The sequence below is a fragment of the Mandrillus leucophaeus genome, unplaced genomic scaffold (genome assembly GCF_000951045.1).
Source record: "Mandrillus leucophaeus isolate KB7577 unplaced genomic scaffold, Mleu.le_1.0 Scaffold370, whole genome shotgun sequence".
NCBI lineage: Eukaryota > Metazoa > Chordata > Mammalia > Primates > Cercopithecidae > Mandrillus > Mandrillus leucophaeus.
The window spans coordinates 1,110,622-1,128,409 of NW_012103921.1; the positions used below are offsets into that span (position 1 = coordinate 1,110,622).

The 17,788-nt window shown below is 50.8% G+C and overlaps 1 protein-coding gene across 1 annotated transcript in view; it reads left to right on the forward strand.

Moving 5' to 3' along the window:
• ECE1 (endothelin converting enzyme 1) overlaps positions 1-17,788 on the forward strand; it is a 103,328-nt gene that overhangs the window by 72,459 nt on the left and 13,081 nt on the right. The window contains exons 11-17 of the mRNA XM_011990135.1: positions 934-1,044; positions 2,326-2,424; positions 3,252-3,329; positions 5,694-5,797; positions 12,391-12,501; positions 13,224-13,291; positions 15,326-15,516. Of these exons, the coding sequence (XP_011845525.1) occupies positions 934-1,044; positions 2,326-2,424; positions 3,252-3,329; positions 5,694-5,797; positions 12,391-12,501; positions 13,224-13,291; positions 15,326-15,516 (762 nt within the window). The remainder of the gene's footprint in view (positions 1-933; positions 1,045-2,325; positions 2,425-3,251; positions 3,330-5,693; positions 5,798-12,390; positions 12,502-13,223; positions 13,292-15,325; positions 15,517-17,788) is intronic.

Genomic DNA, 17,788 nt, shown 5'->3' on the forward strand with positions numbered 1-17,788 from the left:
TGGTGCTCACGCACGCCTGTATAGGCGAGACCAAGAAACAATCAAGGCATTGCAGTCCCACGGTGAGCTGGGCGTGGTGCTCACGCACGCCTGTAATCTCAGCACTCTGGGAGGTCAAGGCAGGAGGATCACTTGAGCCCAAGAGTTCTAGACCAGCCTGGGCAACATAGTGGGACCATGTCTTTACAAAAAAGAAATTTTTTTTTTGATAGAAAAAGTTAGCCAGGCATGGTGGCAAGCACCTGTCGTCCCAGCTATGTAGGAGGCTAAGGTGGGAAGATCACTTGAGCCTGGGAGGTCGAGGCTGCAGTGAGCTGTGATCGCATCACTGCACTCCAGCCTAGGTGACGGAGCAAGACCCTGCCAAAAAAAAAAAAAAAAAGTCCTGCGGCGTTGCTGTGGTGCTCTCATTTGAGAAGATCTTCAATGGCACTGGAGCCCTGGCCCTGGGGAAGTTTTTTCTGTGGCTCAGGTAGACCAGTCACTCCCCACGGCTCTTTGCCTCCAGGACTCCTGGTCTCCCCAGGAGGCAGGACGAGCTGGGGGTAGGTAGGAGCATGGGATGTGGGGTCAGGCACATCTTGTCCCAGTGACACTTGTCACTCGTGGGGCACCCTGGACCAGCAGCTGCTCCGTGCCGAGTATGTTTCCCCATCTGTCAAACGGTTTGTAAGACCCGAGGGTCACTGATTGGCTCAATGGGACATCGCTTGTGAAGTCCCAGCACAGAGCCTGGCATTCAGGAAATGGCAGGGGGTAGCAGTGAGGGGTATCAGTGGCCTCTTGATCTGGTAACTAAAATAACTTTACTGGGCCAGAAAGCTCTCCCTGAACTTCCAGAACGAAACGTGGGCCCCACATGGTACCACCTCCCGGAAAGAACGGGAAATGAAGGGCTGGGGTCCAGTGAGCTCCCCAACTTGTGTTTTCCAGACCTGTCTTCCTCGCTGGAAGTTTTGCGTGAGTGACACAGAAAACAACCTGGGCTTTGCATTGGGCCCCATGTTCGTCAAAGCAACCTTCGCCGAGGACAGCAAGAGCATAGTAAGTGCCTCCCCCGTGGACATTGGCTGTGAGGTCACAATTGTTATGGCCCTGCGCAGACCTGTCAGTTCACACTCCAGCCCAGCCTGGGCCTTTCCTGCTCCCGGGCAAAGGGCTCTGGGGCCACAGCCTCAATGCAGAGGCCCCACTTCCTCGAGCCCTGGGTGATGGGAGTCTCACAATGGCAGCTCTTCAGTGCCAGGCCATTCCTCTGCACAAGCTCACGTGAGCCTCCCAGGAGCCTGCAAGGCTGTGACAGCCATCCCGACTTCCAAGGGCTGTAAAGGACCCAGAGAGAATGTTGGCAGAGCAGCCCTGGCCCAGAGGGTGATGTTTTTCTTATTCTGTGGGTGATAGGTTTGTTCTAGACAGGCAGAGGAGTGCCATGGCAGAGCGCGGTGGACACAGCCCGGCCTAAGCTCAGATCCTGGCCTCACCACTGGCTGGGTAGCCTGAGACAGCTCTTACATCATTTGCAATATGGAGATGGGGGCATTCCTCCCACAGAGAGAAAGTAAATGAGATGTCACACACTGAGCACCGCCACAAAATAAGGGTTCAAGCAGTGGGAGCGGTCATTTTATTGTTACAATCTTGATGACAGATAGCATTCATTATGTCGATGTCATCTGCAGCCGGAGGTGAGCCAACCACGGTTCACATCCATTACAGTGACTGGCCTGTGAGCAGCTGGCAGGGTCTGAGTTGGGGGTCTGCTGGCCCGTCTGCTCTTGTTGCTGCACAGCTCTGCCTTCCCCTTCTCTAGAACCTTCAACCTTCCATCTTCGAGCTCGTCTGCTCATGACACTGTCACCCCCGAGAGCACCTGTCCATCTCCAGCCTGACATGGCATTTCTGAAGCTGCTCCTCGGAACATGAGTACTCCAGATCTTAAAGCCCGATCCATTAAAAAGGAATGCTGTGGTCCAATCAGGCTGGGAGAGGCTGTGTGTTCTCCCCCCTCTGGAAGAATTGCAGCGCCTATTTCCACACTAAAGGCACTGAAAACGCCCGCAGCAGACTTGTCCAACATTCCTGAAGCTCGGCCTCAGCTTACTGGAGCATGGAGCCCTGTGTGTGGAAGGCCAGTCCTGCCTCGCAGGGCGTTCACGTTAGGACGGTGGTTTGGAAGCACAGCTGTGGCTCCTCTTCTCACCCAGCCTGACGCTTGGAAAATTGAGTTTAATCTCTGGCCCTGCATCATTCTTCTGCACAGGGTGCTCGTTGCATTTACTTGAGACCGGTGCCCAGACCTTACTGCTGTGATGTGTATCTCCTCAGGCCACCGAGATAATCCTGGAGATCAAGAAGGCGTTTGAGGAAAGTCTGAGCACCCTGAAGTGGATGGACGAGGAAACCCGAAAATCAGCCAAGGAAAAGGTGAGGCTGGCCAGGCGCGTGGAGAGGGAGTGCTGCGGCGTCCAGCACAGATGGAGGCGGGTGGGGGAAGGGGAGGCCAGCTCTTTTTTTTTTTTTTTTTTTTGAGGCAGAGTTTCGTTCTCGTTGCCCAGGCTGGAGTGCTGTGACGCGATCTTGGCTCACCGCAACCTCTGCCTGCCGGGTTCAAGCGATTCTTCTGCCTCAGCCTCCCAAGTAGCTGGGATTACAGGCATGCACCACCACACCCGGTTAATTTTGTATTTTTAGTAGAGATGGGATTTCTCCATGTTGGTCAGGTTGGTCTCGAACTCCTGACCTCAGGTGATCCACCCGCCTTAGCCTCCCAAAGTGCTGGCATTACATGCGTGAGCCACCGCGCCCGGAGAGGCCAGTTCTATCCGGGAGCACAGCCTGGATGCTGTCTCGCCTTCAGGGGCTGAGCGGTCTAGGCCTAGCAGGATTCGGGGTAGGCCTCAAGCACATGATTGCGTGAAGGTCTGTAGAAGATAAACCTCGCTGAGTGTACAGGGAAAAGGTGCAGGAAGATGCAGCACGTCCCGTGGGGCGGGAAGGCTCTGGCACCCTCAGTGGGGTGGGAATCAGCAAACACTTCCCTTGGGAAAGTGACATTTAAACAGAGACCTAAGGGATAAGTAGAAGTTTGGCAAGGGGGAAACCTTTCCAGAAAAAGACATGAAAGCCCAAGGCAGGCAGGGCCTGGCTCTGGTTCCCCTTGGCCCACCAGACTGTGAGCCCAGCACCCAAGGAGCTCAGGCTGGCCTGGTCGGTGTTGCCAGGCACTCACTTCCTCTATCTGTCCTGTCCAGGCCGATGCCATCTACAACATGATAGGATACCCCAACTTCATCATGGACCCCAAGGAGCTGGACAAAGTGTTTAATGACGTGAGTAACTGCTGTCCTGCCCCCTCGCGTTCCCAAATGCCCCCTCGGAAAAGGGCCGAGGCAGGGCTGGGTGCAGACGGGGTGCTGGAGGCAGCATGCTTGTCAGAGCACAGAAGGATGATGTGGTGTGGGGTTTGGGGATAGGTCAGGCATGAGGAAGCCTCTTCTTCTTCTTAATTTGGCTCCTGGGTCAGCTGGAGGCCCTGCCTCCCCGTAGCCACCATCAATCAGGCAGTGCCCACCGGTCAGTATGGAACCCGTGCTGTGTGCCCCCTGGAAGTGGTCAGCTCCATTTAATGTGTAGGAATAATGGAGGAAACAGACCCCAGAAGGTGCAGGGAGAATTGGTGGCCCTCGGACATCGGGGTGGGGTATGAAGTGGAAAAACCCTCACACCACCTCCTCCCTCCCTGGTCGTGCTTCCAGTTGCCTCCTGTTCCCATGGTCCTCCCCCACCTCCCCAGAAACCCGGGCCTCTGATTTTGACTTTGAAATGCTAATGGGAAGGAAGCATCATAAACCCAGGTGCATTTTCCAGCTTGGTTTGGGCAGCAGAAGTGGTGGATACATCTCTGCTTGTTAGAACTTTTGACAAATCACTCCGTTAGGCGGATTGTGCTTCTGCCTTAAATTATGAAGTTTTATATCTTCTTGTGATTGAAATACTTGAATTCAGGCATTAAAAAAAATTTTTTTTTTGAGACAGGGTCTCATTCTATCGCCCGGACTGGAGTGTAGTGGTGCTATCTCAGCTCACTGCAACCTCAGCCTCCCAGGCTCAAGTGATTCTCCTGCCTCAGGCTCCCGAGTCGCTGGGATTACAGGCGCGTGCCACCACCACCTGGCTGATTTTTGTAATTTTAGTAGAGACAGAGGGTTTCACCTTGGTGGCCAGGCTGGTCTTGAACTCCTGACCTCAAATGATCCGCCTGCCTCGGCCTCCCAAAGTGCTGGGATTACAGGCATGAGCCACCATGCCCAGCCTGAATCCAGGCGTTTAAAAATCTAATAACCTCTCATCATGGTTATATTTAGAAGCTAAGACTATAAAAACTCCTGCTGAGATCATGAGACTCATTCTGCAGTCTTTTCCTTGAGAATCATTTAAGATGCTCCAGGGTGTCATGATGCAGAATCCTTGGGCCTCTGGAGGCATCCTGGGCAGAGCCCAGGATCCATGTCGTGTCCCTGAGGCTCCAGCGTTTTACCAGAGCCAGGGAAAATTTTGCACCTGGCAAGAGCTGAGCCAGGCACAGTGACTCATGCTTGTAATGCCAACACTTTGGGTGGCCCAGGAGGGGGGATCGCTTGAGCTCAGGAGTTTAAGACCAGCCTGGGCAACATAGTGAGACCTCATCTCTATAAAAAATAAAAAATTAGCCGGGCATGTTGGCGTGTGCCTATAGTCCCAGCTACATGGGAGGCTGAGATGGGAAGATCGCTTATGCTCAAGAAGTCAAGGCTGCAGCAAGCTGTGATTGCACCACTGCACTCCTGTGTAGGCGACAGAGCAAGACCCTGTCTCAAAAAACAGAATAAAAGCTAGAAGGCTGGGCCGAGTAGTGAAAAGGGTGTACAGTCATGCCCTTGACATTTCAGATAGATTTCTACTTTACTTATGAGATCTAGTATGGTAGCTACTAGCCACAGGTAGCTATTTAAATAATTAAAACTTAAATTAGTTTCAATTAAATTTAAAAGCCACACTCGCCACATTTGAAATGCTTAGTAGCGGCCGGGCGTGGTGGCTCACGCCTGTAATCCCAGCACTTTGGGAGGCCAAGGTGGGCAGATCACCTGAGGTCAGGAGTTTGAAACCAGCCTGGCCAACATGGTGAAACCCCGTCTTTACCAAAAATACAAAAATTAGCCGAGTGTGGTGACACGCGCTTGTAATCCCAGCTACTCAGGGAGGCTGGGGCACAAGAATCACTTAAACCAGGAGGTGGAGGTTGCAGTGAGCCAAGATCATGCCATTGCACTCCAGCCTGGACGATACAACAAGACTCCGTCACAAAAAAAAAAAAAAAAAAAAAAAAAAGACTTAGTTGTCTGCCATACTGGACAGCGCAGGCGTAGAGCATAGGACATCCATCATCGCAGGAGGTTCTATTGGACAACATGGGAGATATTTCTTACCTGGGCCCAGGTGCTGCTGTAGGGACATCCTGCAACAGTGTCATTCCATCTGGTGTCCCAGGGTGAAGGCCAAGAGAAGAACTGACCCTGCAGCCCCAAACCCTGCATTCCAGTCTCCAGCCTGCAGATTAATCCCCTAACCATGACAGCCCTTGGCTTCCTGTCTTGGAAGATGCCTCTCACCAAGGGTACACCGTGATTGTGACTCCACTTCCTCTTTTCCAGTACACCGCAGTTCCAGACCTCTACTTTGAGAACGCCATGCGGTTTTTCAACTTCTCATGGAGAGTCACTGCCGACCAGCTCAGGAAAGCCCCCAACAGAGATCAGTGAGTTCCCCCAGGCCCTGCCGGGAAGGTGCCAGCTCCCCGCCTGTGGGCAAGCCTTGGGACGAACTGGCTTTCATTGCACCCTTACCGTGCACCCGATCAGCTATCATGAGAGCCGTCTGAAGAGTGGATGCCCTTGTTATCCCACTTTTCAGAGGAAGAAACCAAGGACAAAAGAAGTGTGGCCCAGCTAGGAGCTGGGGTGGGCTTGAGTCTGCCCAGCCTGTGGGCACGGTGAGCCCAGCCTCTGGAGTGGAGCTGATCTGGCACCGTGTCCCCGCTCCACTGGCTTTGTGATTTGGAGCCTGCCTTTCATTATCTGCAGAATAGGATGGGAGAAGCTGGCTCTTGGGTCCTCATAGCAGTCAAATGGGAGGAACTCTGGGGAGCGCCAGACCCCAAGGAGACCCCGGCAAGAGCAGCTTTCCCATAGTTCCTCACTAGCACGAGTGGTGGACATGAGGACAGGGTGCCCAAAGAGGCCTGGGGAAGGTTCTGGATGGGCCTGACAGCTGTGTTTCCCAAAGCTCACTGCACATCAGAGTCCTCTGGGGAACTTTTTCAAAGATACAGCCTCCTGGCCGGACGTGGTGGCTCATGCCTGTAATCCCAACACTTTGGGAGGCCAAGGCAGGTGGATCACCCGAACCCAGGAGTTTGAGACCAGCCATGGTCAACGTGGCGAAACCCTGTCTCTACTAAAAATACAAAAAATTAACCGGGTGTGTGGCGCACACCTGTAGTCCCAGCTACTCAGGAGTGAGTAGCTGAGGCATGAGAATCACTTGAACCCAGGAGGCGGAGGTTGCAGTAAGCCAAGATCGTGCCACTGCACTCCAGTCTGGGTGACAGAGCAAGACTCCATCTCAAAAAAATACAGCTTCCTGACGTTAAATCAGGATAACCTAGAATGAGACCTGGTCTTTGTCCTTTTTTTTAGTGTCTCCTCAGGCCAAGCACAGTAGCTCACGCCTGCAATCCCAGCACTTTGGGAGGCCAAGGTGGGCAGATCGCTTGAGCCTAAGACTTCAAGACCAGGTTGGGTGACAGAGGGAGACGTGGTCTCTACAAAAAATTTTAAAAATTAGCTGGGCATGGTGGCACGAACCTGTAGTCCCAGCTACTGGGGAGGCAGAGGTGGGAGGATCACTTGAGCCCAGGAGGTCGAGGCTGCAGTGAGCCAAGATCATGCCACTGTACTCCAGCGAGACCCTGCCTGGAAAAAAAAAAAAAATTGTCTCCTCAAAAACATTAAATGTAGTCAGCCCAGTTCTAGTCTTCAGTCCAAGTTCCTTCCATTTCTCACTGCAAACATTTGGGATAAATCTTAGGGAAGGGTGCAATCAACTTCTCTTTGCCTCTGGTGCCCCCTGGTGGACTCTAGGGGTTCAAACATCTCTATTTCCTTCACTTCCAGCCTCCAACCAGGGCACCCCCAATGTACAAGAAGGTGGGCTTTTACCTTCAGAACATGACATAGGCTCTGTTGCCAGTTTATCTGAAGTATTTTAACTTAGCTTGAATTTTTGTATTTAAATTTCCTTGCCTACCCATTGAAGTATTTGTGGTTATCTGAATGTAAATACGATATTTTAAATTCCTCCATTTGGCCAGATACGCGGCTCACACCTGTAATTCGAATGCCTTAAGAGACCAAGGTGGGAAGATCTCTTGAGCCCAGGAATTTGAGACCAGCCTCGGCAACATGGCGAAACCCCATCTCTACAAAAAATTTAAAACATTAGCTGGACGTGGTAGCGTGCGCTTGAGCCCAGGAGGCTGAGGTTACAGTGAGCTACGGTTGTACCACTGCACTCCAGCCTGGGCTACAGAGCAAGACCCTGGCTCTAAAATAAATAAATACATAAATAAAGTTCTTGGCCAGGCACGGTGGCTTACACCAGTAATCCCAGTACTTTGGTAGGCCAAGGCGGGTGGATCACCTGAGGTCAGGAGTTCAAGACCAATCTGGCCAACATGGTGAAATCCTGTCTCTAATAAAAATACAAAAATTAGCCAGGCGTGGTGGCACACACCTGTAATCCTACCTACTTGGGAGCCTGAGGCAAGAGAATCGTTTGAACCTGGGAGGCAGAGGTTGTAGTGAACAGAGATTGCACCACTGCACTCCACCCTGGGCAACAGAGTGAGACCCCATCCCAAAATAAATAAAGTTCTCAGTACCTTTCCATGGCTGTGGGGCTCACCTGGAGGAAGCAGAGTGACTGTCTAGGCTCTCAGGGGAAATGTGGTATCCATCTCACTGCACTCCTTACTCACCCTTCCCCTCTGCACCAGAGAAGTCATTGAAATGCCAAATACCTCATGACTATATCCCATTACTTTCAAAACCTTTTTTGGTCTCAGGATCCTTCTACACTCTTAAAAAAATTATTGCCGGGCATGGTGGCTCATGTCTGTAATCCCAGCACTTTGGGAGGTCAAGGCAGGTGGATCACCTGAGGTCGGGAGTTCAAGACCAGCCTGACCAACATGGAGAAACCCTGTCTCTACTAAAAATACAAAATTACCCAGGTGTGGTAGCACATTCCTGTAATCCCAGTTACTCAGGAGGCTGAAGCAGGAGAATCGCTTGAACACGGGAGGCGGAGGTTGTGGTGAGCCAAGATCGCACCATTGCCACCACGCCCGGCCCTGATTGTTATTAAAATTTTATGGAAAATAACTATTTTCAAAAAATTAATGAGAAGAGAGGTATCATTTTACTTTTTGCAAATTTCTTTATGTCTGGCTTAATCAAAGACAACTAGATTCTCATGTCTGATTCCACAGTCAGTCTGTTACCATATGTTGTTTTGATATATAGAAAGAATTCTTGGCCAGGCGCAGTGACTCACGCCTGTAATCCCAACACTTTGGGAGGCCGAGGTGGGTGGATCACGAGGTCAGGAGTTGAAGACCAGCATGACCAAGATGGTGAAACCCCACCTCTACTAAAAATACAAAAAATTAGCCGGGCGTGGTGGCAGGCACCTATAGTCCCAGCTACTCAGGAGGCTGAAGCAGAGAATTGCTTGAACCTGGGAGGCAGAGGTTGCAGTGAGCCGAGATCGCGCCACTGCACTCTAACTGCACTCCAGCCTGGGTGACAGAACAAGACTTTGTTTCAAAAAAAAAAAAAAGAATTCTTGCCTCACATAGGAATTTAGTGTGAGGCAAGGGAAAGGGAGGGATGAGGGATATTTTAATAGTCTTTTCTGGTACTTGTGTACATTCTACTGATACTACACCAAAACTTGAAAAGTGATAATTTTTTAAAGGTTAATTGCGGCCGGGCGCGGTGGCTCAAGCCTGTAATCCCAGCACTTTGGGAGGCCGAGACGGGCAGATCATGAGGTCAGGAGATCGAGACCATCCTGGCGAACACGGTGAAACCCCGTCTCTACTAAAAAGTACAAAAAAACTAGCCAGGCGAGGTGGCGGGCGCCTGGAGTCCCAGCTACTCGGGAGGCTGAGGCAGGAGAATGGCGTGAACCCAGGAGGCGGGGCTTGCAGTGAGCCGAGATCCAGTCACTGCACTCCAGCCTGGGCAACAGAGCGAGACTCCGTCTCAAAAAAAAAAAAAAAAAGAAAAGGTTAATTGCAATATGGAATCTGAAACCACATCCATGAACTTTTTTTTTTCTTTTTTATTTTCACTTTATCACGCAGGCTGGAGTGTGTAATCTCAGCTCACGACAGCCTCAACCTTCCCAGGCTCAGGTGATCCTCCTGCCTCAGCCCCCTGAGTAGCTGGGATTACAGGTGCGCACCACCACATCTGGCTAATTTTTGTATTTTTTGTAGAGACAGGTTTCACCATGTCACCCAGGCTGGAATTTTTGTAATTTTTTGTAGAGATAGAGTTTCACCATGTTGCCCAGGCTGGTCTCGAACTCCTGGGCTCAAGCAATCTTCCCTCCTCAGCCTCCCAAAGTGCTAGGATTACAGGCATGAGCCACCATGCCCAACCTTCATGAACTTTTCATACTCCGTTACACTAAATTCCATTGGTCTGTCCTGTACTTTGAATAGATCTTTTACCCAGGTGTGATTTTGTAACATGCATTAGTCATTTGGAAAACAATGGTTCACTAAGTTTTACAGATCTTCCAAATGGTGATACTTTCACTATACAATAGCAAAAAAAAATCCACATTTGTTAATATCACTGCTGACTTCGTGAGCAAAGCCTTTAATTATTATCGGTAAGGTGTCAAACTTGTGGTGGCCAATACAAGTTTTTCAAAATTTTAATTTTTGCCTGAAACTTCAACATTTTTTTAAAATCTCATATTTTTATCATTGGCAACAGATGGCTTGAGTTGTTTTCCTTGAGGTGATAAGCTCACTTTATTCATTTTAAAGAAAATGTCTGCCAGATATCCAAGTCTGAAATTCCATAGTTTACCAGTCACCCTAAAAGTACCAACAGGGTTCCATAAAAAAAGCAGAATGCTTTATATGTGGATTTCCCACTGGTCACATGGAATATGAAAACGTCTTCTGCCAGGTGCAGTGGCTCACACCTGCAATCCCAGCACTTCAGGAGGCTGAGGCAGGAGGATTGCTTGAGGAGTTCAAAACCAGCCTGGGCAACACAGCAAGACTCCGCCTCTATAACATTAAAAAAAAAAATTCTTCAGGCATAGTCACGAGTGCCTATAGTCCCAGCTACCTGAGAGGCTGAGGCGGGAGGACAGCTTGAGCCCAGGAGTTCAAGGCTGCGGTGAGCCATGATCATGCCACTGCACTCTAACCTGGGTGTCACAACAAGATCTTGTCGCTTTTTAAAAAAAAGAAGTCTTGTATTCAGGGGTTGAGATGTAATGAAATTAATCATTATGACCGGGTACAGTGGCTCACGCCTGTAATCCCAACACTTTGGGAGGCCAAGGTGGGCGGGTTACTTGAGGCCAGGAGTTCAGCCTGAACAACATGACGAAAACCTGTCTCTGCTAAAAATACAAAAAAATTAACCATGGGTGGTGGTGCACACCTGTAATCCCAGCTAAGGCAGGAGAATCACTTGAACCTGGGAGGTGTAGGTTGCAGTGAGCGGAGGTCACACCACTGCACTCCAGCGTGGGTGACAGAGTGAGATTCTGCCTCAAAATAAATAAATAGAAAGGAAAGAAAGGAAGGAAGGGAGGGAAAGAGGGAAAGCAAGCAAACTACTTCATCAAGGATGTTCTAAGTGAAAATGGCTAATTGGCTTTTTATTTTGGCTGTGAGCCCATGCTAATGAGGAACTCGGGGCTCAGTGACCACCAGAACTTCCTTGATTCATGTCAGGCTCCAGCAGTTTTACCTACTGTTGCTTTTGTACCATCTATGCAAGTGACACAATGGAAAAGGGAAATCACATCTTAATATTATGAAAATAGTTTTGATTTCAGCCGGGTGCAGTGGCTCACGCCTGTAATCCCAGCACTTTGGGAGGCCAAGGCGGGCGGATCACCTGAGTTTGCCAATGCAGTGAAACCCCATCTCTACTAAAAATACAAAAATTAGTCAGACGTGGTGGTAGGGGCCTGTAATCTCAGCTACTTGGGAGGCTGAGGCAGGAGAATCGCTTGAACCCAGGAGGCAGAGGTTGCAGTGAGCCAAGATCATGCCACTGCACTCCAGCCTGGGTGACAAGAGCAAAACTCTGTCTCAAAAAATAAATAAATAAGATAGTTTTGATTTCATAGATCCCCTAAAAGGGTCTTGAGGACCCTCCCCGCCAGGTGTCTACAGACCACACTTTGAAAACTGCTAACAGATACTCTTCAAGCCTAGACAATGGTGACTTTTCAAAATCTTTTTCTTTTCTTTTCTTTTTTTCTTTTTTTTTCTTTTTCTTTTTTTCTTGAGACAGTCTCGCTTTGTCATCCAGGTTGGAGTGCAGTGGCGCAATTGCAACTGACTGCAACCTCCACCTCCCAGGTTTAAGCGATTCTCATGCCTCAGCCACCCACGTAGCTGGGATTACAAGTGTGCGCCATCACACCTTGTTAATTTTTTTGTATTTTTAGTGGAGACGGGGTTTTGCCATGTTGGCCAGGCTGGTCCTGAACTCCTGGCCTGAAGTGATTCACCCACCTCAGCCTCCCAAAGTCCTGGGATTACAAGCATGAGCCACTGTGCACTGACATTTCAAAATCTAATGGCCCTTCCTGCTCTTTGTAAGAACCTCAGTATTCCACCGTGTGATGTGACATCATTAATTAACTGATTTATTTATAGGCAGGTGTTTTCTAGTTTTCTCCTAAAAAACAGTCCTGCACCCGGGCACAATGGCTAACGCCCATAATCCCAGCACTTTGGGAGTCCGAGGCAGGAGGATGGCTTGAGGCTCAGAAGTTGAGGCTGCAGTCAGCCATGATCACACAACTGCACTCCAGCCTAGGTGACAGAACTAGACCCTGTCTCAAAACAAACAGTCCTTCTGTAGATGTCCTTGTACTTGTGTGCACTTGGGCCTGGGGTCAAGGAGAGTCTGCATTTTTAATGTCCTTGATCCCCATCCCTAAGCAGTGCTCCACGCAGGCTGTCCCCACCTGCCTCCCACCCTGTGCTGAGGCCTCCCACGTGTGTGTTGCTTGTAGGTGGAGCATGACCCCGCCCATGGTGAACGCCTACTACTCGCCCACCAAGAATGAGATTGTGTTTCCGGCCGGGATCCTACAGGCACCATTCTACACGCGTTCCTCACCCAAGTAGGCTGCCTCTGGGGCCCCTACCCCAATTCTTTTCCCCAACCCTCAGTGAACCCGCAGCCCAGTCCCATGGCCCATATGACCAAGCCAGTCTCACCGTGTGATCTCTGCCCCAGTGGTCCGGGTGGCTTGGGCGGTCAGAGATGTTGCAGAGGAAGCAACATCCTCACCCACTTTCCTTCCCTCCAGTGAGATCTGGAAGCCCTGCACAGTGGGTATTGGGAGCATCTCATGGAATTAAGAGCCCTGCCTAAGGGAAGCGCCCCCCTGACAATGTTATAGCACAGTCAGAGCTGGGGAGTGGAGAGGGTTAAGGCTGCTGTCTCCGTTTGAATCCCATGTCTGCTATTTGATGACTGTGTGGCCCTTGGGCAAAGCAATTGACCCATTCCCAGCCTTGGTCTACTCATGAATAGAGCTGGTCAGTGGTGACCATGGCTAACTCTTTTGCAATGACTGAAGAGGACAGTTCGGTCTGTAGAGCATCTAGCACAGTGCGTGGTGCCCAGTGGGCACAGCCGACCACACAGACTGTGCCCAGCCTCTGTCTGGCTTCACGGGCCTCGCTGGAGACTCAGGCCATGACCACACCCTTATCCACACAGAGCCCTGTGGAATTTTGTTATGTCTCCAAGCCCAGGAACTGAGGTTCCCATACCTGGGTAAGAGGGAGAGGCCCTCCTGTCAAAGCATCACCTCCATCTTTGTGTCCTTCCCTCCAGGGCCTTAAACTTCGGTGGCATCGGTGTCGTCGTGGGCCATGAACTGACTCATGCTTTTGATGATCAAGGTACGACTTCCAGCTGGGCACGATGGCTCATGCCTGTAATCTCAGTGCTTTTAGAGGAGAATTGCTTGAGGGTAGGAGTTTGAGACCAGCCTGGGCAACATAGCAGGACCTCCATCTCTACTAAACAAAAAATTAGGGTGGGCATGGTGGCTGATGCCTGTAATCCCAGAGCTGTGGGAGGCCAAGGCAGGCAGATCACCTGAGGTCAGGAGTTTGAGACCAGCCTGGCCAACATGGCGAAACCCTGTCTCTACTAAAAATCCAAAAATTACCTGGGCATGGTGGCTGGTGCCTGTAATCCCAGCTACTCAGGAGGCTGAGGCAGGAGAATCATTTGAATCTGGGAGGCAGAGGTTGCAGTGAGCTGAGATTGTGCCATTGCACTCCAGCCTGGGTGACAGAGCGAGACTCCCTCTCAATAAAATAAAATAAAATAAAATGTATCTACTAAGAAAGTAAAAATTTAGCCAGGCGTGGTGGCAAAATTTTAATAGTCCTAGCTACTTGGGAGGCTGAGGTAGGAGGCTCACTTGAGCCCAGGAGTTTGAGGCTACAGTGAACTATGATTATGATCACACCACTGCCTGGTACAGGTTCCTTGGGCCCCTTCAGACTGGGCCAGTCGTCTTCCAGGCCCCACTGCCTCTGCTTTCTGTACCCTTCACTTCTTTTTTATTTTATTTATTTATTATTATTTTTTTTTTGAGATGGAGTCTCTCTTTGTCGCCCAGGCTGGAGTGCAGTGGTGTGATCTCGGCTCACTGCAACCTCCGCCTCCCAGGTTCTCACCATTCTTCTGCCTCAGCCTCCCGAGTAGCTGGGACTACAGGCGCCCACCACCTCGCCCGGCTAATTTATGTATTTTTAGTAGAGACGGGGTTTCACCATGTTAGCCAGGATGGTCTCCATCTCCTGACCTCGTGATCTGCCCGTCTTGGCCTCCCAAAGTGCTGGGGTTACAGGCTCTGCACCCTTCACTTCTAAGGTGTTAGCTTTGGAGACAGAAGGATCTGGGTTCAAATCCTTGCTGTGCCACCTGCCGATTATATGAAGTTTAGCAGGTGCTGTCATTTCTCCAGGACCCCACGTCTTGTCTGTAAAAGGAGCGTGATGGTTCCACCCTCCCGTGGTGATTGGGAGGACTGTGAAGTGTGTAGTGAGGTGCCCCGCTCGTGGAAGTTGTCCGGCACTTGGGATTCCTATTAGGTTTAGCAGGGAGTGGACATTTCTTCACCACTCCAGAGACTTCTCCAGTCCAACTGCAATCAGGGCGTTGAAGTCAGTCCCTCCTCCCCAACTAATGTCCAAAATCCTCCTCATTGCCTCCTACCTTGGGGACTCCCAGGCGGAGATGGAAGAGGCAGAGACCTGGGTGGCCTGGGCCTGTCTTGTGATCCTAAGTCGGCTGGCTCCATCTGCCTCTTCCTAGGCATCTGTTACTCAGGGTCAGTTAGGCAGTGTTGAAAATAGGCCAGGCGCGGTGACTCACACCTGTAATCCCAGCACTTTGGGAGGCCGAGGCAGGCAGATCACTTGACGTCAGGAGTTCCAGACCAACCTGGCCAACATGGTGAGACCCCCCGTCTCTACTAAAAAAAAAATACAGAAATCAGTTAGACATGGTGGCATGTGCCTGTAATCCTAGCTACTCCAGAGGCTGAGGCACGAGAATCACTTGAACCCAGGAGGCACAGGTTGCAGTGAGCTGAGATTGCGCCATTGTACTCCAGCCTGGGTGGCAGAGTGAGACTCTGTCTCAAAAAAAAAAAAAAAAAAGAAAAAGAAAACAAAGCAAGCCCCACTGAGCCTCAGACCACGATGGGGCTTTCCCTGGATCTCTCTCCTCCATCCTCTCCCGCCTCTGACCGGCCTCCCCATCCATGTCCCTCGGCACTCACAGGGACCTCGTCTCCCCATGCTGGCTGGAGGACGGGGGTGGACGGATGAACCACTTCTCACCAGGAGGAGGGAGGAGTAGCAGGTCCCCGCTCTGCCACTCCCTCCCTTGACATGATGCCTCCCTCTGACCCACAGGACGGGAGTATGACAAGGATGGGAACCTCCGACCGTGGTGGAAGAACTCGTCCGTGGAGGCCTTCAAGCGTCAGACCGAGTGCATGGTTGAACAGTACAGCAACTACAGCGTGAACGGGGAGCCAGTGAACGGGCGGCACACCCTGGGGGAGAACATCGCCGATAACGGGGGCCTCAAGGCGGCCTATCGGGTGAGAGCCCCGCTCCCCACACACGCCTGGGCCCGGCACTGGCTCCATCCAGATGCCTGTCCATAGAGGATCATCACGGACAACCGGGGCAGGCGCAGCAGCCATGCGAGCTTCTGTTTCCTCTTCTGCGAAATGGGTGGTGGTGAGGACCAGTCATGAGGCTGACTGTGGAGGCCCCCGCCACAAGGGCTTGGCACCAGACGGCTTTGTGCCCTCTGAGTCTGGCCTGACAGAGACACAGGACGGGGCTCGGGCTGGATCCGCCTGAAGAGCCTGCCTGTTCTCACCTTTGCAGGGGAGGCCACCACCAAGTCAGCCCCCTGTGGGTCTGGGAGGCCCCTGGGGACTAAGCAGCCAAGGCAAGGGACACTGGTCGTGGAGCCAGTTCTGGGTTCAAGTCCTGGTTCTGGAGTAAGTTACTGAACCTCCTTGAGCCTCACTTGACTTGGCTCTGATTAGCTACTACCTGCATTATTGGGTTGTTGGGAAGATAAAGCAAGATGATTTAGACACAGGCTGACCTCAGAGAGATACTCAGAGATGCTCCCCGAGTCAGATGGGAGAGGTAACAGAGGCCACGAGAGAAAAACAGTAGGTGTCTGTCAGAGAGAGTAAGACAGGCCTTCCTCCCAACCGCGGCAGTAAGAGCAGAAATCCGTAGAGCTGTCATTTATTGAGCCTTCTTAAGTGCCAGGCTTGGAGTATTCCTAGCAGCTTTGCTGTTAGGTATTATAATCCCCGTTTTGCAGATAAGCAAACTGAGCCCAGAAATATTGGATATTAGGTTGCTTAAAGTCCACGAGTCAATGAAAGGTATTGAGAATCTACCCAGCAGGGGCTGTGTCTGAAGCTCATCCTGCTCTCAAAAAGCTTATACCCTTAGTGGAGGCTGGAAGGGGAAGAAAGGCAAATAAATACATAATAAATCTGTAAGATAGTGTCAGCTATTGATAAGGCGATGAATATAAACTGGGGCGAAGTAATAAGCAATAACGGGGTAAGAGGAATAATGGGGGGACGCTGGCCACGGCAGGCCTTCTCTGGGGTTATGACATTTGCATTGAGACCTACATGATGAGGAGGAGCCTGGGAAAAGCTGGGGAAAATGGTCTCAGCAAAAGGAAGAGCAAGTGCAGAGGCACGAACTAGACACAAGCCTGGCACGTCCTAGGATGGGAAGATGGGCGGGGCAGAGTGCAGGGAACGCAGGGACCAGACCACTCTGGGCTTGTTGGCTGTGGCTGAGGAAGGAGCTTGGGTTTTGTCCTAGTTATGATAGAGAGACACAATAGGGTTTTAAAATAGAGGAATGACATGACTCAACTTATCCTTTAAAACGGGTCAGCTGGGCTCAGTGGCTCATGCCTGTAATCCCAGCTACTTGGGAGGCTGAGGCATGAGAATCACTTAATCCCGGGAGGCAGAGGTTGCAGTGAGCCAAGATTGGGCTACTGCACTCCAGCCTGGGTAACAGAGCGAGAGACCGAGACTCTGTCTCAAAAAAATAAATAAATAAAAATAAAACAAGAGTCAGCTAGGTGCCGTGGCTCACACCTGTAATCCCAGCACTTTGGGAGGCCGAGGTAGGTGGATCGCAAGCTCAACTTCAAGACCAGCCTGGGCAACATGGTCAAACCCCGTCTCTACCAAAAATACAAAAAAATTAGCGTGGCATGGTGATGTGCATCTGTGGTTCCAGTTACTCAGGAGGCTGAGGTAGGAGGATTGCTTGAGCCTGGGAGGTGGAAGTTGCAGTGAGCCGAGATGGTACCACTGCACTCCAGCCTGGGTGACAAAGGGAGACTCTGTCTCAAAAAAATAAATAAATAAAAATAAAACAAGAGTCAGCTGGGCACCATGGCTCACACCTGTAATCCCAGCACTTTGGGAGGCCGAGGTAGGTGGATCACAAACTCGACTTCAAGACCAGCCTGGGCAACATGGTGAAACCCCATCTCTACCAAAAATACAAAAAAATTGGCTGAGCATGGTGGTGTGCATCTGTGATTCCTCCAGGAGGCTGAGGTGGGAGGATCGCTTGAGCCTGGGGGGTGGAGGTTGCAGAGAACCAAGATTATGCCAATGCACTCCAGCCTGGGCGACAGTGATACCCTGTCTCCAAAAAAAAAAAAAAAAACTAAAAAACAAGTCAGTATAACTACAGCCCATGGGCCAAATCTAGCTATGAGGCTGTTTTTGTAGATGAAGCTTCTTGGGGGTCACAGCTGGCTCCATTTGTTTCCATGTCTGTAGCTTTTTTTTTTTTTTTTTT